This window comes from Dendrobates tinctorius, unplaced genomic scaffold, assembly GCF_039654945.1.
Source record: "Dendrobates tinctorius isolate UK_male_01 unplaced genomic scaffold, ASM3965494v1 ptg000138l, whole genome shotgun sequence".
Taxonomy (NCBI): domain Eukaryota; kingdom Metazoa; phylum Chordata; class Amphibia; order Anura; family Dendrobatidae; genus Dendrobates; species Dendrobates tinctorius.
Genome location: NW_027361806.1, coordinates 29,114 through 56,023, shown reverse-complemented (window position 1 = coordinate 56,023; position 26,910 = coordinate 29,114). Strand labels below are relative to the sequence as shown.

At 44.8% G+C, this 26,910-nt stretch overlaps 1 protein-coding gene across 4 annotated transcripts in view; it reads right to left on the bottom strand.

The window, feature by feature from the left end:
• SPATA6 (spermatogenesis associated 6) overlaps window positions 1-26,910 on the bottom strand; it is a 79,139-nt gene that overhangs the window by 44,502 nt on the left and 7,727 nt on the right. For all 4 annotated transcript variants that reach the window (XR_012220099.1, XM_073544363.1, XM_073544362.1 and 1 more), the window contains 4 exons: window positions 22,308-22,371; window positions 20,479-20,688; window positions 20,151-20,238; window positions 13,273-13,313 (listed from right to left, as the gene is read on the bottom strand). Coding sequence is in view for 3 of the 4 variants with exons in the window: in XM_073544363.1 (XP_073400464.1) it covers window positions 13,273-13,313; window positions 20,151-20,238; window positions 20,479-20,688; window positions 22,308-22,319 (351 nt within the window). In the remaining variant the exon portion in view is untranslated. The remainder of the gene's footprint in view (window positions 1-13,272; window positions 13,314-20,150; window positions 20,239-20,478; window positions 20,689-22,307; window positions 22,372-26,910) is intronic.

Here is a 26,910-nt window from a genome sequence, read left to right as displayed (position 1 = left end):
TAATAACAGTCATAGATAAATCCACCAAACGCCTTCTCCAACAACCTCCTCCAGCCATGCAGCATAAGCTAGCTTTGACAATCGGAGTGCTAGCCAGGGCCCAGATTAAATAAAAGATGGGAGTGGCTAACAGTGCACAGCTGAATGCCTTAATGTAGGAAAGCTTCCAGGAGCTCTCAACTGAGCAGATTAACCTCTGCACTGCCAAAAGAAACTTACACTCTTTAATATGAAGGTGAAGTGCTTCTTATCAGTGCAGGAGTAGGAGAAATCAGACACTGCGGTCTTCTGGCTCCTCTCTGTCGAAGTAAACCCAGGACAACTGGCCCACAGAAGAACAGGAGAATCCTCCGATGGGCCGCTGTGCAAGAGTGATCACCACCCATCTTATATGAGCAGTACTTGGCACAATATACTTGAATCACTATGCACACACAATGGCAGCATTTTATTCCTTAATCTACCCAGTTCATTTTTATATACATTTTGATTGAGGATAATGTCACATTTGCTTGTAGCTGAAAACTGGGGCCCTGGAGTTGGTTACTGGTGGGCCCTTGGCACCCCAGTCCAACACTCATCCCATCGCTTTATTCTAGCAAGCTTTAGTCAGCTTTCCTAATCTATTTCACTGCAGCCCAGCACACCTGCGGACATGAAAGAAGAGCAGAGGCCGGCCCTGCACAAACCATCAGAGTGCTCAGCTTAGTGGTCATTTACACATGCCACGGGACTAAGGCTAGTTTCACGCTAGCATATGGAGGAGCTGCGGATGGCTGCGGTCTTGCTCCGTGAAGCTCCGCCCCCGGTTGCACCTTTTCCGGTCAGCTCTGTCTCCATCGGCGTGCGTACCCCATCTGTAGCATTAGGTAAGCAGGCCATGCCGATGAATGCAGATGCCTCCGAATGCGTCTTTTTGACGGTGCGGCGAGCGCACCAAAATGCAACACGTTTCTACATTCAGTGATGGTTTGGGGAGCCATGTCACCTGCTGATGTAGTTCCGTTGTGTTTTATCGAGTCCAAAGTCAGCGCAGCCGTCTACCAGGAAATTTTAGAACTTTTCATGATTCCTTCTGCCGACAAGCTTTTTGGAGATGGAAATGTCATTCTCCAGCTGGACTTGGAACCTGTCCACACTGCCAAAATTACCAATACCTGGTTTACACACAACAGTATCACTGTGCTTGATTAGCAGCAAATTCGCCTGACCTTAACCCCATAGAGAATCTATGGAGTATTGTCAAGAGGAAGATGAGAGACACCAGACTGTTGTGAGTTCATTTTCCCCTTCATCACTGAGGCCGGAGGAATTCCCTCTTCTGGTAAGGAGAGGTAGTGAGTCTGATTATCAGACACCTGAGATTAATGATGATGACTGGCTGAGTGGAGTCACAGACTGGATATAAGGCTGCATACGCCCATTCCTCCCTGCGGGTGATTTCTCTGTGGTATCCTTGGAGTCCAGTCTGAATTCCTGCTCTGCTAAAGCTAAATTTTCCTCCTGGCTTTTTGCATTTGTGCCTTGCTTTGTTTTTTCTGGATTTCAGCCATTCCTTGCTGGGGTGAGCTGAACTCCTTGGCTCTGTCTTCTGAAAATACCAGAGTGCTGATTTAGTTTTGAAGCTTAGTTGCTTCAGGGTCTTTTTCCATTTCAGCTTGCTGGCCTATGTTTTTGATAGGGTTTTTTGCCGATTGCAGACAGCAGCTTTCCTTTTCTTTCCTGTTTAGATTAGATTGGGCCCCAACGTTTGCTCAGCCTATCTTTCTATCTGTGTCAGTGTTTTTTCATCTTGCTTCACCGTCATTATATGTTGGGGGCTGCCTTTTACTTTGGGGTCTGCTCTGGGGCAGTTTAGATTTCCCTTTCTATCTTTAGGCTATATAGTCCTCCGGCTGTGTTCGAGGGGTCTAGGGCACCGTAGGTACCCCCCCACGGCTACTGCTAGTTGTGTTGATAGGTTCAGGGGTCTGCAATCGGATAGTTGCCAGCTCCTCTGGTTTTCTGGACGTAGCTTCTATTTTTGTGTCTGCCTCCTACGGTCACTCAATCATAACACCAGACCCAACAATGCAGATGACCGGAAGGCTGCTATCAAAGCAACCTGGTCTTCCAAAACCCCTCAGCAGTGCCACAGGCTGATCGCCTCCATGCCACGCCACATTGATGCAGTATTTGATGCCAAAGGAGTCCCGACCAAGCATTGAGTGCATTTACTGAACATACATTTCAGTAGGCCAACATTTCGGATTTTAAAATCATTTTCCAAGCAGGTGTTATACAGTATTCTAATTTACTGAGATAATGACTTTTGGGTTTTCATTGGCTGTAAGCCATAATCAGCAACATTAACAGAAATAAACACGTGAAATACATCACTCTGTGTGTAATGGCTCTATATAATAGATGAGCTTCACTTTTTGTATTGAAAAACTGAAATTATACCTATTCGATGATATTCTAATTTTGTGAGATGCACCTGTATTTTGGCTTCATTTTCTTTTTTTTTTTTTTTATATTGCATCGTGGGAGATAAAAAGATGAAATAGTTGCATGCTAAGTGTTGTTCTGCACGACACTACCAAATACATGTGGTCTTTGTTGTCTCTAAATAAAACATATATTTTAGTGTTTAATTTTTGGCATCTATTTTTTTTTTACTTTTTTATTTTACACTTAACATTTTTTTTTGCAAGTTTTATTAGTCGCACAAGGGCACTTGAAGATATTATCCTTGGATCACCTAGATAATACAATACATACGTACTGTGGTGTATTACAACTGCCATTCAGTTGTTATTTGCTCAACTAGTGAGGTGGATTCTCTAACCTGTATATCAGGTGGAGCAGTACGGACTGAAGGCGATGATGCAGTGGAGCTGGACTTGCAGGGTAGCACGAGGTTCTATGAGGACCAGGATAGCAGGGCATGGAAGCTCAAAATACTGCTATGAGTTGCGTAAGGAACGCAATGCAATGCTCGGACTAGCCGTCGATTCTCCTGACCAGAGCGTGGCAGCATTTCTATGTAGCTATTACACTCGGGTCGGGAGCGCCAACGGCCAGTCCAAGCATTGCGTGGAGATCCTCATCCCACTAATACGGCTGTGACTCTTCCCTATAAATGTGTGACAGCACCAGAACAGCATAGCCAAATTAGCTGTCAGGTACTTTGATAGCAGTGATGAGTTGGTAAACATATAACTTGACACTGCACAGCTGAGAATACTTAGGCAGCACATAGCTGCCTGAGCCGACCTTGGGTGATGACATCAGAGAGGTTCTTGCCGAATTACTCCAGTACCCTGGCTCTGACAAGCACAAAGTGAGATGATTACAGGTGATGGAACTAGGGCTCGGCGTTAGATCTGGGACAGGTAACAGTATTCCCCCTTTTAGAAGGACTTTCCCAGAAGAGTCCGCAACAGAACAAAGGATAGGATTAGCATGAACTGTCCTAAGTAAAACTGGAACATCAATGTCCTTTTTTTAGCAATACAGAATCTTTATTTAGGACCATATCCCCTTCAGTCGATCAAGATTAAAAAAAACATGATCCTTTTTGCAGACAAGAATTGGATTTATATTATACTCCATGTCAGGAACAGAGGGGGAATCAGGAACCATATTGACAGTAGTAGAAGACAATGTGTTAATGACCAGCAAACATAGTAAGGAAATATGAAAAGCATTGGGAATCTTTATCGTGGAAGGTAAGTTGAAATGGAAAGTAACCAATCTTGAAATTGAGCGGTGAACTTAGGAGCTAGCATTTTAGATGTTTTTTGTGGAACGTCAACCTTAGCACTAGGAGAGATGTTGGGAATAGGACAACAATTATCAGCACTCTTTGTTTCTGTCGCAGCTGCTGTCAAATTGGATTGTACCTCAGTCCAGATGTCATGAAAGTCTGGAGAGACCTTAATCATTGTAGGACGTTGACCTTCTGATGCAAGAGGAAAAGGAAGATGAGGTTCACAACCGTAGTCTGTGACAAAAGGGAGATTTCCCAGAAGACCTAGAAAATGAATTGCAAATTCGGCCAAAGGAAGCAAATTCAGATAGGTATCTTGATATGAATTTTAGAGAAAATCCAGACAAATTGCTCCATGGACTAAATAATCCTTCGTTTGCCCATTGCTTTGGAGGTCATATGGAGAGACGTCTAAGTATAATTTTTAGATTCTTGAGGGCACCCTCCAAAACCTGAAATAAATTGAATACTATTGTCAGAAACTATACAATATGGAAGACAGAGGAACCAGAAAATTTCTTTGAACAATTGGAACAGTTCTGGAACACATGAATCCAGGTGACATAACAAAAGATGACATTTTGGAAAAACGGTCCACCACAACAGAGAAGGTAGAGACCCAAAGTGCCTCAGGTAGATCTGTAACAAAGACCATGGAAATCTCAGCCCAAGGTTCTTGTGGACTAGCTAAGGGCTAAAGAGGACAGGGGCTTTTGACATGAAGATTTGAAATGGGCACACTAAGGACAAGTTGTCGTGAACTGAGCTGATCTTTAGTGGAGGATAGGTTTAACCCCCAGGGATTTTTCACTGGGATCTCGAAATCCCCTGTTTGGCCTTGAATTTAAAACAGTCCATGCAATGGCGATTCTTTTGCACCACAATATAGACAAATTCTTTCAATCAGGAGATGGAATATTTCATCCAACAGCCAAATTGCATGGGTTACTGTATGGCCTCTAGAGGGAAAGATTTAGAAGACACTCTAAAAAACCATGTAGAGCACTAGAATCTTGATTTTTCTTCCATGACCTCTCTTTCAAACGGAAGTCTAAACCGGAAGGCAGAAAAAAAAACAGATGGTCAAAAGGAAAATGGAAATCTCTGACAGAAAGTTCATCCTTGATCCAACTTGAAAATGTCAACAAAGAAGATAGCCAGAAGAGCATTAATGTTCAATCTGAAGACGGGTCTTGGAATTATATGGCATAGCATCCCACAGTGTTTGTGTCTTGGATAAAATGGAGTATGAAGTAAGTTGGCTGCATGGACAGGATGCAATTAGTCAAATACTTTATGAAAGTCAGACAGGAAGGGAAGTATTGATTGCATCATAAAATGGTCTTTCACATAATGGTGCAGCTAAAGCCAGGGCATGTCTGGATGACAAAGAAGAAAAAACATGCCACTTTTGACCAATCAAAAAAATTTGTTGGGGAAATTTTGAACTAAGAACAAGCAAGCTTCAGGATCTCTATCAAAGCGGGCAAGAGTAAGTAAATGTGGAGATGTTCCCCAAGTCAACTATGTCTTGGTGCCCACCTCAAATAGGCGTATACGGCTAAAAGCTTTAATGTGACTCCATCTTCATCATGATAAATCAAAGGCCCCATAAGCACCAAGGCCCGAATCAGGGATTTGGGTTCAAGTCCCGACGAAGCCACTGAGTGTACACTAAAACCCTATGTGAACAAGACCTTAGAAGTTTCCTCCTTCTCAAAGAACACAGTATGTCACATACAGACTGGGACAGCGCAAATGCAGCTGCATCCCCCTCCTCCCTTTTTCTACTTTTTGTATAGCCCTAGGCTGACTTTTTAATCACTGAAGAAGTTCCTGAACCTTTCCGGAAAGCTTTCAGAGAGGTGAAGGTGTATTACAGGCTGCTGGTGAGGACAAAATATGCCATTTCCCTCTATTAAGATATATTACATAGATTAATACATTCGCATTTACTGCTGGTTTAAGTAAATAAAATAAAATGATAGGTATACTTAAAAGCACTCATGCAGAAACTCTTCACATAGAAATTCATTTAAATTCATCAGTCATTGTCATACACAGCATTTTAATAGCGAAGACTTGTATTATTCATCTGAAAACAAATGGACTGTGAAAGCATAAAAATGATCTGAGCAGAATATATATCTCCATTTTACTTGCAGTAATTAAAAACGCTACTAAAATTATCAAAAATTGTTTCCTGGATTGAAAACTCATCCATGAAGCTGAAAAACAAAATCTTGCAACCTCACATTACACTCAGTCATTACTATAGCCATACTCATGAAGCAGGGATCTGAAATGGTGCAGAGGCTGCTGTAATCACAAGACTTCTTCAGAAGCTTATACTCACTATCTTGTAACAGATCATTTTATAAAGGTATTTATGAGAACAAACATTTATGTATAGTGGCCTGAACCCTGGAACACTGTACTTCACACAGGAACAGTGTCTGGTCTGTACAATAGACTGCAGATTAGTCATATAAGATTGGACAGCATGGTGGCTCAGTGGTTAGCACTGCAATGCTGGGGACCGGGGTTCAAATACCACTAAGAAAAACATCTGCAAGTACTTTGCATGTTGTCCCCGGGTTTGCGTGGGTTTCCTCCGGGTTCTCCGGATTCCTCCCACACTCCAACGACATATTGATAGAGAGTTTAGACTGATGATATGTCTGTAAAGCGCTTTGGAATTAATGGCACTACATAAGCGAGTCAAATAAAGAAAAAACAATGTATGGAACTTTAGCAGAGGCTGCTGTAATCCCAGGACTGTATTATTTTTGAAGCTTATACTTACTGTCTTGTGACAGATTTTTTTTTTTAAGGTGTATATAGAAATATACATTTATTTATACTTTCCTGAAACCAGCACTACCCCACAGTGAGTTCACACAGGCACCGTGTCTTGTATGTATGTACAAGAGACTGCAGATCAGTCATATAACAGAAATCTGTTCGGAAACGTTGCAGAGGCTGCTGTAATCACAGGACTTTGATAGATTACAGGCTTGTATTTCTCCTTTGTCAGCTCTTTTTTTTTTTTAAAGGTGTATATAGAAACAAACATTTATCTACAGTTGCCTGAAACTTGCAACATCATCGTTCACACTGACACAGTGGCTTGTCTGTACAAGAGGCTATGCTTGTTACTGTAGCTCAGGCCCATTCAAGTGAATGGCCATGTATAGTTAATTCTAGTAACTTCGCTCCCCAGTGCTGGGAGGAAAATAACAAAAAAGTAATAACATCTTGCATATTATATATTTTTTCTTAAATAATGCACATCTTCAGCAAAACAGAGAACGCACCAAGCCCTTAGCCAATGAAGATGTCCCACATAAAGTGTGCAGATGGATAGAAATCAATTGGGAATGACAGAGAAAAAAAAAACATACAAGAATAAAGCAAAAAAAAAAAAAAATATCTGTCTCTGGGGAAAAATCGTATCCAGGCTACGTTTTGTACGAGTCAATATTGTGTAATAATGCAAATCATCTTCATCGTGGGCGGCTTGCTCCTTATTGATGTTCACAGGCTCCAGATCACTCACTCGGACTGTGGTGATCTTATCTTACGGTATAAACTGCATTGATCTGATGTGACCAGCGCAGACCGAGGGCGCCTGTAATAATAGAAGATTGTCAAGATGTGCCCGTTTAAAAGGTCCTTTTGCACAGGCCGGGGCCAATGCTGATGCAACGTGTGTGGCCATGAACGATTTTTAACCACTGCCGACCACAGCCACTTTTTGTTTTTGCATTTTCCTCTTTTTCTTCCAAAAGCCATATCTTTATTTCTCCATCGATATAGATGTATGAGGGTTTTTATTTTTTTTTTTTTTGCGGGATGAATCATAGAATCATAGAATCATAGAATCGTAGAGTTGGAAGGGACCTCCTGGGCCATCTGGTCCAACCCCCTGCTCAAAGCAGGATTCGCTAAATCATCCCAGTCAGATGTCTGTCCAGCCTCTGTTTGAAGACTTCCATTGAAGGAGAACTCACCACTTCTCGTGGCAGCCTGTTCCACTCATTGATCACTCTTACTGTCAAAAAGTTTTTTCTAATATCTAATCTGTGTCTCTTCCCATTCAGTTTCATCCCATTGCTTCTAGTCTTTCCTTGTGCAAATGAGAATAAAGTTGATCCTTCTACAATGTGACAGCCCTTTAGATATTTGTAGACAGCTATTAAGTCTCCTCTCAGTCTTCTCTTTTGCAAACTAAACATTCCCAAATCCTGCAACCTTTCCTCATAAGACAGGGTTTGCAGACCGGTCACCATTCTGGTCGCTCTTTTCTGAACTTGCTCCAGTTTGTTGATGTCTTTTTTAAAATGTGGTGCCCAAAACTGGACACAATATTCCAGATGAGGTCTGACCAAAGAGGAGTAGAGGGAAATAATGACTTCACGTGATCTAGACTGTATGCTTCTGTTAATACATCCTAGAATTGCATTTGCCTTTTTTGCTGCTGCATCACACTGTTGACTCATATTCAGTCTGTGATCTATTAGTATACCCAAGTCTTTTTCACATGTGCTGTCACTTAGCCCTATTCCTCCCATTCTGTATATGCTTTTTTCATTTTTATTGCCCAGATGTAGTACTTTGCATTTCTCCCTGTTAAAAACCATTCTGTTAGTTGCTGCCCACTTCTCCAGTTTATTTAAATCTTTTTGAATCCTCTCTCTCTCTTCTCTAGTATTAGCTATCCCTCCTAGCTTTGTGTCATCAGCAAATTTAATCAGTTTACCCTCAATTCCTTCATCTAAATCGTTGATAAAGATGTTGAACAATACAGGGCCCAGGACAGAGCCCTGTGGTACCCCACTTGAGACATTCTTCCAACTGGATGTGCAGCCATTTACGACCACTCTTTGGGTCCGATCACTAAGCCAGTTATGAATCCACCTAACAGTTGCCTTGTCCATTCCATACTTAGTCATTTTTTCAATAAGGATTGTATGAGAGACTTTGTCAAATGCTTTGCTGAAGTCAAGATATACTATATCTACAGCATTTCCTTGATCCACCCAATCAGTGATACCGTCATAGAAGGAAATTAAGTTAGTCTGACATGACTTATTAGTTAGAAACCCATGCTGACTCTGTTTAATCACTTCATTCTTATCCAGGTATTGACATACATGTTGTTTAATAATTTGTTCAAAGATCTTTCCTGGTATAGAAGTCAGACTCACCGGCCTATAGTTGCCTGGGTCCACCTTCTTCCCCTTTTTGAAGACAGGAACAACATTTGCTCTTCTCCAGTCTTCTGGCACTTCTCCTGTTCTCCAAGAATTTTCAAAGATTATGGAGAGGGGTTCAAAAATTTCTTCTGCTATCTCCTTCAGTACTCTGGGGTGTAATTCATCTGGACCTGGAGACTTGAATTCATTTAGGTTAGCTAAGTGTTTCCTCACTATCTTTCTGTTTATAGATATCCTGGATTCTTCTATTCCCTTAATAGGACAGTGAATAACAGTTGATGTTGCATTTCCTTTCTGAGAGAAAACAGATGCAAAATAGGAATTTAAAAGTTCAGCCTTCTCAACATCCTGTCTTACCATTTCATCATTTTCATCCTGTAAAAATCCTATAGCATCTTTGACTTTTCTTTTACTTTTGACATATCCCCAAAATCTTTTATTATTGCTTTTGACATCTCTTGCAAGCCTCAGTTCATTTTCAGCTTTAGATAATCTGATTTGTGCCCTGCAGGTTCTGCAGACAGCATTATATTCTTCTTTAGATATGCCTCCCTCTTTCCATTTTATAAACATTTTTTTCTTCCTTTTTAGCATGTGCTTAAGTTCTGTGTTCATCCATCCTGGTTTCCTTAAATGCTTCCTATTCTTCCCTCTTTTCGGAATTGTTAACAACTGTGCTTTGAGAATTTCATTTTTCAAGATTTCCCATCCTTCCTGGACATTTTTGTCTTTAAGGATATCCAGCCATTGGATCCCTCCAATTCTCTTTCTGAATCCCTTGATTTGTAGCTTTGAATGGCACTTTACCGTATACTGCCCTGAAAAAAAAAAAAATACAATTCCGCCATTGATGTCGTTCAATGCATGGTAAAGTGGACCAGGCAAAATGATTTTCCAGGTCAGTATGATTATGTCGATAGCAAACGTAACATTTTCTTTATTCTTGTTCTGCCCCGTAAGGGGCCGGGTATGGGGCGTTGTCCCGCAAGGGGCCGGGCAATGGGCACCACCCCACAAGGGGCCGGGTAAGAGACACCGCCCCGTAAAGGGCCGGGCAAAGGGCGCCGCCCTGTAAGGGACCGGGCAAGGGGCACAGCTCCGTAAGGGGACGGGCAAGGGGCACCGCCGCCGTAACCTACCAAACAAGACGCGTCACTCCGGAACCAGTTGGACAAGATGTGCCCCCCTGGAACCAGTAAGACCCCATACAAACCCAACCACAGGGTCATAGTTCTTCCACACAGAAGAAAAATGTAAAGCTCTTGGGCCCTGATTCAAAATTTATAACAGGACACTCACGTACCAAAAGCAATTTATAATACTGGAGTTTTCTTATGGGACACTGGGGGCCCCTTTGGCACTAGGGCTTGGGTGTGACTGCTACTTTTAGGCTGAGTTCACACGTGGCGTTTTTTTCGTGTTTCCGCGGCGGTTTTAACCGCGCGATTTTGCCGCGAAAAATAAGCATCCCATGCATTCCTATGGGATTCCGCAATGCTATGCTAATGCTGCAGTATTTACCGCGGCGGAATCGCTTCGCGGTAAAAAACGCAGCATGCTCATTAATTTTGCGGAATCGCGGCGATCCGCACCCATAGGAATGCATTGTTCTGCTTACTTTCCGCACGTGGCTGTGCACACCATGCGAAAAGTAAGCAGAACAATTGCGGATGGTACCCACGGTCCGGAGGAGAGGAGACTGTCCTCTGGGCTTTGGGTACCATATCCCTGTAAAAAATAGAATTTTTAAAATAAAAAATATTGTTATTCTCACCTTCCGACGTCCCGCGCAGCCTTCCCGCCTCTCTCCACGCTCCCGTTCACAGTAATCCTTTGCGAAAATGCCCGCGATGGCGTCCGTTCTCGCGGGATCGCGAAGTCTCGCGGTCATTCACGAGACGTCGCGATCCCGCGAGAACTTACGTCATCGCGGGCATTTTTGCAAAGGATTACTGGGAACGGCTGCGTGGGACATCGGAAGGTAAGAATAACACCATTTTTTATTTTTTTTTATTATTTTTTACATTTTATCTTTTACTACTGATGTTGCATAGGCGGCCTCAGTAGTAAAAAGTTGGTCACACTTGTCAAACACTATGTTTGACAAGTGTGACCAACCTGTCAATCAGTTCACCAAGCGATGCTACAGATCGCATTGGAAAACGCTAGCATTTTGCAAGCTAATTACGCTTGCAAAATGCTAGTTTTTCCGCGGGAATTTAAAATGCGATTTTCCCGCGGAATGGAATTCCGGAACTCTCGCGGTAATTTCCGCGAGAGTTCCGCTACGTGTGAACCCAGCCTTACTCTCTCAATAGCTATGAGCGACCCCTATCTCTGGTCACAGAGGAGGAGGAATTTCCAGAAGGAGCAATATGGAGTTTCAGTAGACGGACCCATTGCAGTTTGGCTGACTGCCGAAAAAAGTGTTGCCCTTGCTCAATTTTCCCTTGACACATTACAAACCAGAAGAAAAAAAACCCATGGCCAATACCAAGACCACAGACTGGTACATGCAGGATGCCATTATTGCCCAATATCAGCAGAGCCAAGCTGCAGCTTTTTCCTTCTTTCCCATATCTATTATGTTAAGTTTGTAGCAATTCAAAAGTAAAATTAATGGACGTCGTAAATCTTGCCTTTGACATTCCTTGGTGATTTCGACTGGACAGAAATAAGACGACGCCGAAGATCGAAGGTTAGAAAATTCTGTAGCGCGCACGAGAGTCTCTCCGCTAAACCCAGATCACAATGAAGTATGAGATCAGTCAGAAATCAATAACGAGGTACTTTACAAAATAATGGATGAAGCAAGTAGAAAATGGAATGAGCTTCCCTGAGAAATAATGCATGTCGGGCAGATTGGCAACATCCTAAACTCTTTTTTTGCTAATCAGTGCAGAGAATAGTAAAAGTGACACTAAAGCGAGGAAGTTACAAATTACCCACACAGAAAATCTGAAATGTGTCTGTCTAGTTCGGAAGGCGCATAAACCTGGAGAACAGTAATGTGCAGCCTCGCTAAGGAGCGGAGATGCAGAATAGACTAGAGAAACACTTAAAGGCAACACGTCATGTGCAAAAACGCGATTTACCTGCAGAAATGGGGGTCAATCTGCAGGTAAATAGCAGTAAAAATCTAAAAACAACGATCTTCTATCCTCCTGGGAGCCGCTCGCTTTCGGTATGGGAGCGGTTATAGTCACCGTTCACTATACGGAGAGCGGCCGCTCTATTCACTCCTCTCGACATTGATTGACAGCTCTTACTGTAATGGAATTTTGTAAGAAAAAAAAAAAAAAAGGGAAATCCTGTGATTAAAAAAAATAAGTTTCCAGCAGTATTTAATATTCTATTTTATATACATGTGTGACAGTCTTGTCATGTTCGGATATTCCGGAACCTATAAGGTCTGGCAGATATACTAGAACTATAACAGCTGCCCATTCTTAAAGAGGTTCTCCGCAGTACCAACTCATTAGAAGGGTCCCTGGATACAAATTTATATGGGGTGAAACTTTGCATTAGGTGTTCATTTCCCTGAAGCGACACAATCGGTCCTAGGGACGTGCCTCATGTACACTGTACCGGCCTGCTGCCATCGCCTCCTACAAGTTGAATCTGCTTTTGGGCCACCTACAGTCTAATATGTCTAGGAACTATCCTGATTCACATGCTCCGTAACTGGCCATCACTTTTTAATTTCCCAGTAGACTATTCCTCTTCATTAAGATTCTGCCAGCACTACAGGTGCTGCAACTTCTTTTCTCTCATTGGCATTAATGGCTTCTACCAAAATTTCAGTAATGTCTTCATGCAGGTTTGACAGACAGGAGAGCAGGAGCAGAGGGACAGAAATTTGCCACCACTGCTTGTAATCCGTCTCAGCATCTCAGCAGATAGAGATGGATTACACTTGACAACAGGCAGAGGAATGACATTTACACAAAAAGGCGATTTTTTTTTTCAGGCGTAAAACAACATTACCTATCAAATGTGATCAAACTGTCAGAACACAGAGGGACTAATTATGGTAAAGGAGCCGAGCTGCAATATCAATACAGAAAGAAAATCTGTCCTGAGCACTGAAGGATATGGGGGTCATTGCTCTTCTTGTTATATACATTCATTAGTTAATTGACGCAGAATTTTTTAAGCTTGGCGACAAAACCTTGAGGCTGGACTGACGAAAAAAAACAGAAGTCGTCGGATCCAAAAAAAACACATCAAGAGCCGATATTACAAAACCCTGAGAGAAATATTGACATTTGAAGATGACGTAAGGTACAAAGTACTTACCCTGCGACTCCGGGGTGTGATGTTGCCCAGCACAGAGGGATCTGCAAAGGAAACTCACTTTTGGTTATTCTGGTCCATATTTAATAAGGGAGTGGGATGTACAGACGGTATAACAAGAACACTCAGATCTGTACAGAGGAGCCACAAGACGAAGGCAGAACTCCTTAAAGGGAACCTGTCAGCAGGATTGTGCACAGTAACCTACAGACAGTGTCAGGTCGGCGCTGTTATACTGAATAAAATCATACCTGGGGTGATGAAATCTGTCTTGTGATTGCTGTTTAATCTTTATTTTCAGTTTTGAGTCAATGATATGCTCGTACTCCGGGGCGGCCTGTGTGTGTGTATGTGTATGTGGGGGGGTCTTCATGTGTGTGCTCTGATTAGGTATTCATCTGTATGGCTTCTGACAGATCTCTGATCCCTCACTGACCTGCCCTCTAGTTTACATAATGAATACTATATACAGTGCCTTGCGAAAGTATTCAACCCCCTGGAACTTTTCAACCTTTTCCCACATATCATGCTTCAAACATAAAGATACCAAATGTAAATTTTTGGTGAAGAATCAACAAGTGGGACACAATTGTGAAGTTGAATGAAATTTATTGGTCATTTTAAATTTTTATGGAAATTCAAAAACTGAAAAGTGGGGCGTGCAATATTATTCGGCCCCTTTAACTTAATACTTTGTTGCGCCACCTTTTGCTGCGATTACAGCTGCAAGTCGCTTGGGGTATGTCTCTATCAGTTTTGTAAATCGAGAGACTGAAATTCTTGCCCATTCTTCCTTGGCAAACAGCTCGAGCTCAGTGAGGTTGGATGGAGATCGTTTGTGAACAGCAGTTTTCAGCTCTTTCCACAGATTCTCGATTGGATTCAGGTCTGGACATTGACTTGGCCATTCTAACACCAGGATACGTTTATTTGTGAACCATTCCATTGTAGATTTAGCTTTATGTTTGGGATCATTGTCTTGTTGGAAGACAAATCTCCGTCCCAGTCTCCGGTCTTTTGCAGACTCCAACAGGTTTTCTTCAAGAATGGTTCTGTATTTGGCTCCATCCATCTTCCCATCAATTTTAACCATCTTCCCTGTCCCTGCTGAAGAAAAGCAGGCCCAAACCATGATGCTGCCACCACCATGTTTGACAGTGGGGAGGGTGTGTTCAGGGTGATGAGCTGTGTTGCCTTTACGCCAAACATATCGTTTGGCATTGTTGCCAAAAAGTTCGATTTTGGTTTCATCTGACCAGAGCACCTTCTTCCACATGTTTGGTGTGTCTCCCAGGTGGCTTGTTGCAAACTTTAAATGACACTTTTATGGATAACTTTGAGAAATGGCTTTCTTCTTGCCACTCTTCCATAAAGGTCAGATTTGTGCAGTGTACGACTGATTGTTGTCCTATGGACAGACTGTCCCACCTCAGCTGTAGATCTCTGCCGTTCATCCAGAGTGATCATGGGCCTCTTGGCTGCATCTCTGATCAGTCTTCTCCTTGTGTGAGATGAAAGTTTAGAGGGACGGCCGGGTCTTGGTAGATTTGTAGTGGTATGATACTCCTTCCATTTCAATATGATCGCTTGCACAGTGCTCCTTGGGATGTTTAACGTTTTGGAAATCATATTGTATCCAAATCCGGCTTTAAACTTCTCCACAACAGTATCACGGACCTGCCTGTTGTGTTCCTTGGTCATCATGATGCTCTCTGTGCATCAAACATAACCCGGAGACTATCACAGAGCAGGTGCATTTATACGGAGACTTGATTACACACAGGTGGATTATATTTATCATCATTAGTCACTTAGGACAACGTTGGATCATTCAGAGATCCACAATGAACTTCTGGAGTGAGTTTGCTGCACTGCAAGTAAAGGGTCTGAATACCGAATATACTCGTGTATAAGCCGAGATAGATTTTCAGCCCATTTTTTTGGGCTGAAAGTCCCCCCTCTCGGCTTATACACGAGTCATATACCGGGGGGGGATCGGCAGGGGAGGGGGAGCGGGGGTGTCAGATCATACTCACCCTTCTCTGCAGCTCCCCTGCTTGTTCTATGTTGTCGGCGCTGCTCTCTTCCTGCTTCAGCTGTCAAATGGTACCCGCTCATTAAATATGCGCATATTTAATGAGCGGGTACCATGTGACCGCTGAACCAGGAAGAGAGCAGCGCCGACAACATGGAACAACAAGCAGGGGAGCTGCAGAGACAAGCGCCAGGACCCGGTGAGTATGAACGCGGGGGGGGGGGGAGGCATAGTCACCTGTCCCTGCGCTCTGCTGTCTTGCGTCCTCTGCAGTAACAATCAGGTCAGAGGGCGCTATCGCTCTCTGCCTGCACAGTCACTGCAGAGCGCAACGCTGATGAGCAGGGGGCAGCGACTGAGGTGAGCATACAGGTTTTTGTTTTTTTTGTAAGGGAGGCAGCGGCAGCAGCAACATGATGGGGCCACTCAGTGTGCAGAAAAGCTGGGGCCACTCAGTGTGCAGAAAAGCTGGGGCCACTCAGTGTGCAGAAAAGCTGGGGCCACTCAGTGTGCAGAAAAGCTGGGGCCACTCAGTGTGCAGAAAAGCTGGGGCCACTCAGTGTGCAGAAAAGCTGGGGCCACTCAGTGTGCAGAAAAGCTGGGGCCACTCAGTGTGCAGAAAAGCTGGGGCCACTCAGTGTGCAGATAAGCTGGGGCCACTCACTGTGCAGATAAGCTGGGGCCACTCACTGTGCAGATAAGCTGGGGCCACTCACTGTGCAGATAAGCTGGGGCCACTCACTGTGCAGATAAGCTGGGGCCACTCACTGTGCAGATAAGCTGGGGCCACTCACTGTGCAGAAAAGCTGGGGCCACTCACTGTGCAGAAAAGCTGGGGCCACTCACTGTGCAGAAAAGCTGGGGCCACTCACTGTGCAGAAAAGCTGGGGCCACTCACTGTGCAGAAAAGCTGGGGCCACTCACTGTGCAGAAAAGCTGGGGCCACTCACTGTGCAGAAAAGCTGGGGCCACTCACTGTGCAGAAAAGCTGGGGCCACTCACTGTGCAGAAAAGCTGGGGCCACTCACTGTGCAGAAAAGCTGGGGCCACTCACTGTGCAGAAAAGCTGGGGCCACTCACTGTGCAGAAAAGCTGGGGCCACTCACTGTGCAGAAAAGCTGGGGCCACTCACTGTGCAGAAAAGCTGGGGCCACTCACTGTGCAGAAAAGCTGGGGCCACTCACTGTGCAGAAAAGCTGGGGCCACTCACTGTGCAGAAAAGCTGGGGCCACTCACTGTGCAGAAAAGCTGGGGCCACTCACTGTGCATAACTGGGGCCACTCACTGTGCAGAAAAGCTGGGGCCACTCACTGTGCAGAAAAGCTGGGGCCACTCACTGTGCAGAAAAGCTGGGGCCACTCACTGTGCAGAAAAGCTGGGGCCACTCACTGTGCATAACTGGGGCCACTCACTGTGCATAACTGGGGCCACTCACTGTGCATAACTGGGGCCACTCACTGTGCATAACTGGGGCCACTCACTGTGCATAACTGGGGCCACTCACTGTGCATAACTGGGGCCACTCACTGTGCATAACTGGGGCCACTCACTGTGCATAACTGGGGCCACTCACTGTGCAGAAAAGCTGGGGCCACTCACTGTGCAGAATAGCTGGGGCCACTCACTGTGCAGAAAAGCTGGGGCCACTCACTGTGCAGAAAAGCTGGGGCCACTCACTGTGCAGAAAAGCTGGGGCCACTCACTGTGCAGAAAAGCTGGGGCCACTCACTGTGCAGATAACTGGGGCCACTCACTGTGCAGATAACTGGGGCCACTCACTGTGCAGATAACTGGGGCCACTCACTGTGCAGATAACTGGGGCCACTCACTGTGCAGATAACTGGGGCCACTCACTGTGCAGATAACTGGGGCCACTCACTGTGCAGATAACTGGGGCCACTCACTGTGCAGATAACTGGGGCCACTCACTGTGCAGCAAAGCTGGGGCCACTCACTGAGCATAACTGGGGCCACTCACTGTGCAGATAACTGGAGCCACTCACTGTGCATCATAACTGGGGCCACACACTGCAGATAACTGAGGCCACTCACTGTGCACCCTCGGCTTATACACGAGTCAATAAGTTTTCCCAGTTTTTTGTGGCAAAAATAGGGGGGTCGGCTTATACTCGGATCGGCTTATACTCGAGTATATACGGTAATATTGCACGCCCCACTTTTCAGTTTTTGTATTTCCACAAAAATTTATAATAACCAATAAATTTCGTTCAACTTCACAATTGTGTCCCACTTGTTGTTGATTCTTCACCAAAAATTTACATTTGGTATCTTTATGTTTGAAGCATGATATGTGGGAAAAGGTTGAAAAGTTCCAGGGGGTCAAATACTTTCGCAAGGCACTGTAAATACTGGGAAAAAAAAAAACCCTTCTGCAGGCAGGCACCGGCCGTGGCATCTGCGCTGCAGGTATACTGTGTTTATAATTAATATTGCTGAGGTTATCCTTTAAAACAAAAATCCATTTGAAAATGGCGCCCGCCGCGCCTGCGCAGTAACAGCCATAGGTCTATATAGAGGTGATCCGATAGCTGCTACTGCGCAGGTGTGGCAGCACCATCTTGGAGGAGGAAATTTTTTTTCCCTCTAGCAACATGGCGCCGCCGCCGCAGTAGCAGCTATCGGATCGCCAATAGCTGCCCATTTTCAGACACATTTTTTTTCTGATGCATTTGTTTATAGCACAATATAAAAGAATGAACTACACATTACAAGTGATCAAGATGCAGCGCGGGTGCCGCCACCAGCCTCCTATAGGGAATATACTGTATATATAATATTCATCATGCAATCTAGGGGGCAGGTCAGTGAGGGATCAGTCATCTATCAGCAATCTGCATTATGAATAGCTAAGCAAAACAACCTTATTTTTTTTCTCCACATACAAAAAAAAAAAAAATGGCCAAACCCCTTGGATGTGGAGAAAATGGTCATCTGACTCTACCCTAAAAAAAAAAACAATATTATCCCATTAAAGGGCCTTTCCACACGACTTAGAAGACACAGCCAAACCATTTGTAGACCCACGTTGCAAGGTTTTTGATCCTTGTTACTGGAAAATATGAGAACTGACTAGCTTGGCCCATGCGAAATTTTCACACATTGGTCGTCGGGGGCGCAGGAAATTTCAGAAAAAGCAAGCTGGTGAAATGTAAATGTATTTCATGAGCTGATGAACGCAGACAGGTATTTATATATGTAGATTGGTAATACAATAAATTGGTTTGATAAGTAGAGGCCAAAAAATATCTTCCGGTTAAGGTGCCACCCGCAGGTCATTGTGTCTTTCTGCAGGTTTATGAAAATGAATGTTTAAACTGTATTTAGTGATAAAATCGTGGATGTGTGGTTTGTTTGGCTCTTTTCTTGCCGAAGGGAGCAAGTTTACCTTTCAAATAGTGAATCATTTGTATGTGTCGGGCGAAGTAATCAGCGAAAAAGCAGTGCATGTATACAAGTGTGTTTGCTTACGTGACTCACCTGCAGTGCAGTGTGCAATCCTCCAATGTGCCAGAAATAGGCTGGGCAAGCACTTGAGCAAGCTGGAAAGACCCCAAGGCAAATGTTTGGATTTGTTTGTGATGTCTGTAAGCAGTTTTGTGGTAGTGTGTTTTGGGGTAGTGTGCTGCTACCTGCAGGTAATTAGACCTTTCAAATGGTGGTATCATTTGTTTGTGTGGGTGGCGTACGAACGGCGCAAGTGTGCAATTCAATAGGCATTGCATGTATACAAATGTGTTTGCATATGTGCCTCACCTGCAGTGAAGTGTGCAATCCTCCAATTTGGCTAAAATAAGCTGTGCAAGCAGTTCGGCAAGCGGGAAAGCCCCCAAGGCAAATGTTTGGATTTGTTTGGGATGACTGTAAGCAGCTTTGGGGTAGTGTGCTGCCACCTGCAGGTAATTTGACTTTTCAAATGGTGTATCATTTGTTTGTCTGGGCATGTTTACAAATGTGTTTGCATATGTGCCTCACCTGCAGTGAAGTGTGCAATCCTCCAGTTTGATTAAATTAGGCTGGGCAAGCAGTTCTGCAAGCTGGAAAGCTCCCCAAGGCAAGTGTTAGGATTTGTTTGTAATGTCTGTAAGCAGCTTTGTGGTAGTGTGCTTTGGAGTACTGTGGTGCCACCTGCAGGTCATTTTTCCTTACAGCAGGTTTAAGAAAATCAATGTTTAACCTGTATTTTGTGATCAAATCGTGGATGTGTGGTTAGTTTGGCTGTTTTCTTGCTGAAGGGGGCAAGTTTACCTTTCAAATGGTGTATCACTTGTGTGTGTGTGAGTGCAGTATGAACGAGGATACAAAGTGATCACCGAAAAAAAGTGTTTAGAAATAATAGAATAGATTGGTTGGGCACGAGGCCTTTACACACATTTCAGTATGATTTTGTTTAAGTAGACAGCCCGTTAGCAAAAAATATTGTGCGGCGTATTTAACACCCATTTTTCTGCAGCGATTCCACAGGGATTTTATCACAGAATTCCCCCCTGTGCATTGCAGAGGGTAAAATCTGCACTGAAAATCCACAGAAGGAATAGTCACGCTGCAGAGAAGAGGTCACTTTATGCTGAAGTTTTACAAATGTCATATTACTGCCTGGATTTTCCGCAAGCAAATCCACGCTGCACAATGTTACCCTCCCGGTAACTGCACACGTTGCAAATCTGGTGCAGATATTCTGCAGCTTTTTTTTATGCAAATTCTGAGTGGATTTTTCAATGGTTTTACATCTATGCACTCACAATCCGTGCACAAAATCCGCCTTGTGGGCATTGATATACTGTATATAAATATTTTTCTTTAGTGGATGCACACTTGGGCTACTTACCAGCATGCAGCCTTGAAGGTTCCTCCGATCTGGAATTTTTGGCAGTACATGACAGCACGGATGTGTCAGGGGAAGAGCTCGTCTCTACCTGAAAGTAAAAAGGGTCTTGCAAAATAAAAGCAGAACCTACAGGGGGAGCGATGGTCAGAAACAGTGGCTGCTTTTATTTTACAGTTCTTCCTAGCCGTGGAAACGACTGACGTACAATCCTAATCCGAGATTTGGACGCGGATGCCAGATTAACAGGATATCAAGATAAAGATGACCGATTGCAGCTTGTGAGGTTTGGGGGGGTGTAAATAGAGGACAGCTTTCTCGGCGGACTTACGTGTCTGACTACAAATGGGGGCTTGCTGCCCGTTTCCTTCTTGAATTCGTAAGGTCCCAGGTGTAAGTGGGCCAGACGCTGCCTCGGATCCTCGGTGAGCTCACACATGCGTCTGTAGGTATATGGGGACGGGGAGCGAGATTTGGAGGAAATGGTCGGCTGCTCGTATCTCCTGGAGGTTCTGGATGAGCCACTCCTATGGCTGGAAAGCTGAGAAAGACAAAAATACAAGTCAGGGAAGGATGGACAGAAGCTACAGAGGCAGCATGTAAATGGCGGAGGTAGTGTGGCACACCACATCTGCTTTGTTATCAGTCATTATACAGGAGGAGGAGGAGGTGAGCTGTAATATCACCTATTGTGAATGGTGAATCCTGCATTATCTACTGTAAACAGAAGGGTTATCAGTCATTGTACAGGAGGGGGAGGTGAGCTGTGACATCACCTATCGTGAATGGTGGATTCTGAGTTACCTACTGTATATGGGCAGCACGGTGGCTCAGTGGTTAGCGCTGCAGCCTTGCAGCGCTGGAGTCCTGGGTTCGAATCCCACCAAGGACAACATCTGCAAGGAGTTTGTATGCTCTCCCCGTGTTTGCGTGGGTTTCCTCCAGGTACTCCGGTTTCCTCCCACACTCCAAAGACACACTGATAGGGAATTTAGATTGTGAGCCCCCATCAGGGACAGTGATGAAAATATGTGCAAACTGTAAAAGCGCTGCGGAATATGTTAGTGCTATATAAAAATAAAGATTATTATTATTATTATTATTATTATATAGTTATGCTATCAGTCATTGTAAAAGAGGAAGTGAGCTGTGACATCACCTACTGTGAATGGTGGATCCTGTGTTATCTAGTGTATATAGAGGTTTTATCAGTCACTGTACAGGAGGAGAGCTGTGACATCACCTATTGTGAATGGTGGATCTTGTGTTATCTAGTGTGTATAGAGGTGTTATCAATCTTGTACAGGAGGATGAGGAGGAGAGCTGTGATACCATCTATTGTAAATGGTGGATCCTGTTATCTACTGTATATAGAGGTGTTATCAGTCATTGTACAGGAGGAGGCGATTCACATATTGTGAATAGTGGATCCTGTGTTATCTACAGTATACAGATGTGTTATCAGTCATTGTATAGGAGGAGGCGAGCTGTGACATCACATATTGTGAATAGTGGATCCTGTGTTATCTACAGTATATAGATGTGTTATCAGTCATTGTATAGGAGGAGGTGAGCTGTGACATCACCTATTGCGAATGGTAGTTCCTAGCATCGACTGAGGCGTTTCTGTGTAGTCCTGTCTGCAAGGATAAGATTGCTAAAAAAAAGTCATCAGTAAAGAACAGGAAGTGTATGTTTTATACGAGGCCTAATGTCTAGCACAAAATGTTTTTTTTTTTAATATAGATAAGTGACATACAAAATTGTAAATAAGAAAAAAACATCGAAAAAAAAAACGCTCATAAAAATGTGATGTAAACAGTAGGTAATTTTCTGACTAAGATAGTTTTCTCGCATAAACACTACTCAGATCACACCAGAAATACTTTTCTGCGCTAACAACTGACCGATTCAATTACTTCGGCCGTCGCCGCCGTTTCAATGTCTCTGCAATAAAACCATTTACTGTTAATTAAAGTCTAATTGAGCTGTCTACTTTCTTTAGTACACAGAGATCTGTGGCAGTAAACCTGTTGGCGGAAATACAAAAAAAAAAAAAAAAGTCTGTTTCCTATGTAATGGAGCGGAGCGGTGGATTTGGTCCCTTTTCCATAATCCTCCGGTCATTAGACGCCGGAGCGGAGGAGCGAGAGCTCTAACCTGTTTTTGCATTCTCTGCCCGACGCCGGGTCACCGCTGCAAACATACGTTATCCGACAAATCCCTAGAGGGGGCACAAAAAAACAATAATTAAACATCAAGGTCTAGGAGAAAAGGCGATTACAGGTAAATGTCATGCCGTGTAACAAACTGGGGTTTAATTGTAAAGCTTTTCCCTTTGTAAAGCTCCAGACTTTAATAAAGATAATTAAAAAAGACGCGAGACTGGTAGGAAATGTCAAGCAGATAACATTTGCATTTCTGACGATTCAATTACAAATGATTACATTGCTTTGTACAACAATCATGATCTGACTTTTTATTCCGATGAGCGTTTTGTCAGGTTTGACGACTCTAAGCGGCGCTGCTAATAGTAATTAAAAAAAAAAAAAGATCAAATGTAGAAAATTAAAAAAAAAAAAATTTAAAAAAAAACCTTGAATATTTCACACTATAAAAGGCAAAAGACGGAATCAATAAAAAACAAAAATTATTATTAATGTCTGCAAGAAAAAAAATGTTTCATTTGTGAATTGATGACTAAATCAAAGACTCATGTTTTAATTTGTTTTTCTTTATAGGGATCATACAAAAGTCTCATAAGATCAATAACGATCCCCCTAGTCCTTTGCTGACAATCACTTCTTACAGGGTTTTCCAGTGGGAAAAGATACTTATGCAAAAAACAAAGAAAACATTCTAACTCCCGGGATCGGCGGTCTGCTGCACCACTGTTGTTCTGAGTGTCCCCACCAACGCACTGCAAGACATGACGTTCCGACCATCAGTTATCTGACCCTTCAAGCAATCAGTGGTCTCAGTGATCAGTCTAATTTGTTACTGTACACATCACCGAGCCGATGGGTAAAAAAATAGGTGAAAAGGGACAATCCCTTAACACAGTGGGAAGAGCTACTCATTACCTAAACTAGCCCTCTGCTCCAGCATTGCCACTCAGATAGAATGGAAGAAATCGTGACCACCAGTCACCTGGCCGCTGAGACCCCTCGCCCCCCCCCCCCAGTGTATAGCCTTCAGCCCCTTTACCCCTTCTCAGTGTATAGCCTCCAGCCCCTTTACCCCCCCAAGTGTATAGCCACCGGCCCCTTTACCCCCCCAAGTGTATAGCCTCCAGCCCCTTTACCCCCCCAAGTGTATAGCCTCCAGCCCCTTTACCCCCCCAAGTGTATAGCCTCCAGCCCCTTTACCCCCCCAAGTGTATAGCCTCCAGCCCCTTTACCCCCCCAAGTGTATAGCCTCCAGCCCCTTTACCCCCCCAAGTGTATAGCCTCCAGCCCCTTTACCCCCCAGTGTATAGCCTCCGGCCCCTTTACCCCCCCAGTGTATAGCCTCTGACCCCTTTACCCCCCCCCCCCCAGTGTATAGCCTCTGACCCCTTTACCCCCCCCCCCAGTGTATAGCCTCCGGCCCCTTTACCCCCCCAGTGTATAGCCTCCGGCCCCTTTACCCCCCCAGTGTATAGCCTCCGGCCCCTTTACCCCCCCAGTGTATAGCCTCCGGCCCCTTTACCCCCCCAGTGTATAGCCTCCGGCCCCTTTACCCCCCCAGTGTATAGCCTCCGGCCCCTTTACCCCCCCAGTGTATAGCCTCCGGCCCCTTTACCCCCCCAGTGTATAGCCTCCGGCCCCTTTACCCCCCCAGTGTATAGCCTCCGGCCCCTTTACCCCCCAGTGTATAGCCTCCGGACCCTTTACCCCCCCCAGTGTATAGCCTCCGGCCCCTTTACCCCCCCCAGTGTATAGCCTCCGGCCCCTTTACCCCCCCCAGTGTATAGCCTCCGGCCCCTTTACCCCCCCCAGTGTATAGCCTCCGGCCCCTTTACCCCCCCCCAGTGTATAGCCTCCGGCCCCTTTACCCCCCCAGTATATAGCCTCCGGCCCCTTTACCCCCCAGTGTATAGCCTCAGGCCCCTTTACCCCCCAGTGTATAGCCTCCGGCCCCTTTACCCCCCCAGTGTATAGCCTCCGGCCCCTTTACCCCCCCCAGTATATAGCCTCCGGCCCCTTTACCCCCCAGTGTATAGCCTCCGGCCCCTTTACCCCCCCCAGTGTATAGCCTCCGGCCCCTTTACCCCTCCCAGTGTATAGTCTCCTACCCCTTTACCCCCCCAGTGTATAGCCTCCGGCCCCTTTACTCCCACCAGTATATAGCCTCCAGCCCGTTTACCCCTCCCAGTGTATAGCCTCCGGCCCCTTTACCCCCCCCCAGTGTATAGCCTCCAGCCCCTTTACCACCCCCCCGGTGTATAACCTCCGGCCCCACGCCATTACTAACATGTGACAGAGTGGCCGGTGGTGCAGAGCTCACTGACACCAGCGCGGCCTTGGAATAGGAGTCACCGGGGTAACAAGTCCGTTCATGACATTTCTTCAACACCTGTGACTGATTACAGAAGTGGAAGGAAACGCAGCAACTCAGCCAGGATGTGGAGACCCCCCTAACGTTACAGAACCGTGTCACCGACTGCTGAGGAGCAGAGGGAAGAAAAGCCACCAACGCTGTGTTGACCCCATAACTGCAGAGTCCAGACCTCTTCTGGCATTAACATCAGCACAAATACTGCACCCCCGCCGGGAGCTTCATGGCCGTTGCAGCCACTACAGCCTTACATCACCAAGCACAATGCTGAGCGTCGGATGGAGTGGTGTAAAGCCGCCATTACTGGACTTTAGAGGAAATGTGTTCTGTGCAGTGATGGATCACACTTCTCTATGAGGCGTCTGATGGAGGAGTCTGGGTTTGGTGATTCCAGGAGAACGTTACCCACTGACTGCATTGCGCCGGCTGTACAGTTTCGTGGAGGATAATGCTATGGGCTGTTATTAGGGGGCGCCCTCGGCCTCCAGTGAAGGGAGACCTTAATTCTCCAGCTCAAAACTGTGGGCAATTGTAGCATCCAGCTTTGTGGGAACAGTTTGGGGGGGTAAGGGGTTAGACCCTTGTCTGTTCCCCATGGCTGTGACAAGTGTACAAGGTCCATACAGACATAATTGGGGGAGTTTAGTGGAAGAACATGACTGGCTGCACAGAACCCCAACCTCAGCCTCATCCAACACTATCAATATACATTGTGAGCCTGGCCTCCCCCCAATATCAGTGTCTGACCTCACAAATGTTCTTCTGGATGAAGGGGCAAAAACTCCCACAGATACCTCCAAAATTTTATAGAAAGTTTACCAAGAGCGGGAGCCGTTATATCTGCAAAAGGGACAGACTCTGTATTAATTTCTATGGATGCAGAAAAGGAGGTCAGAAAAGCTCCTGGAGGTGTAATATGGAGGGGGCACATACTTTTGTCCAAATAGTCTAGCAGCCAATCTGAAAAAGCTGAGCTGCAGTGTAAAGCATGTAACAGAAAGAGCAGAAGTCTGACCTCGGGTAACAATTACCTATACAGCCAGGTTGCATCTGCTGGTTATCGATGTGCATTAATGCAGCTAAAAAGCAGTATACCTTATAGTGACCGATAACTGCCCGTAGCCCCTATAGTAAAAACTCGATGTGGCCGCACGGAAGCACAATCCACCGGCGTACAGCATCGTATCTATTTGGTTCTTCCCTGCAACAACAAATCCGCTGAATGGCCGCTGGGCAACACTTCAGTGGCCGATGACAAATTGCCGCCTTTGTGCCTATCTGCTTTATCATGGAAATATTAAAGACAAATAAAGTGATATTAATATTAATATAAGGGAGGAAGTATTCCTTCAGCCCGCCGTCTGCAATGTCAGAGCATTCGCGGGGAAACTTTCTGTCTAATCCAGTAATAGGCAGGCGAGTCATAAATCTTGCATTTACTGATAATGACACATATATAACAGCATTTAGGTGAAGTGCCATTTTATTCAGTCAGAACTGTATTTATGAGCACTCGGAGCAATGGGACGCAGGCCAAAAAATCTTTTTCAAGGACTTTCCGCTTAGGACAAATTATGTCTCGAGCTGATCTTACAATGACAAGTAATTCGCCCAGGAAGGAAGAGCAAAAAAAAAAACGTGACGGCGGCGACCACTTCTTCGCCAGTTTAGAGCTGGGACAGACTTTTTCGTTTTTGCATCCTCTCCCCTATTAAGAATGCTTGTCTAGCTTTTTTTTCTTATTGCAAAATCCCAAAGTATAATTGTGCCGTCATTAACAATATGGCAATTAATTAAGGCACGATTTCAAATAAACTGCTGTCTCAGCCCCCTGTAATCCTTTCACAATTACCCCGAATCTGAGCCGATCGCAGGTCGTCCGCTGTCAATTATAGGATCTCATCCTCTTCTCACCTTCCTCTACCTCTCCTGCGCGGTCCGTCCTCCGATCGGCTCTTTTCCGGTTACTCACTAGCACGCAATCAATCTTTCTGGATGGGACGTACGTCAGTGACGTGAATGAGCCGCGCATGGTCACGTGGGGTGCAAGGAACATTGATTGACATAATAAGAAAAAGTATATACTCATCCATGTGCTCCTCTGCTCCCCGACAGTCTCAGTTTGTCTTCCACTGTAGTTGGCGCTTGACAACTGCAGTCAATCAATGCGCCCCCTGATTGGCTGCAGTGGTCAAGCTCTGACCATGTCAGAAGAGAACGAGAT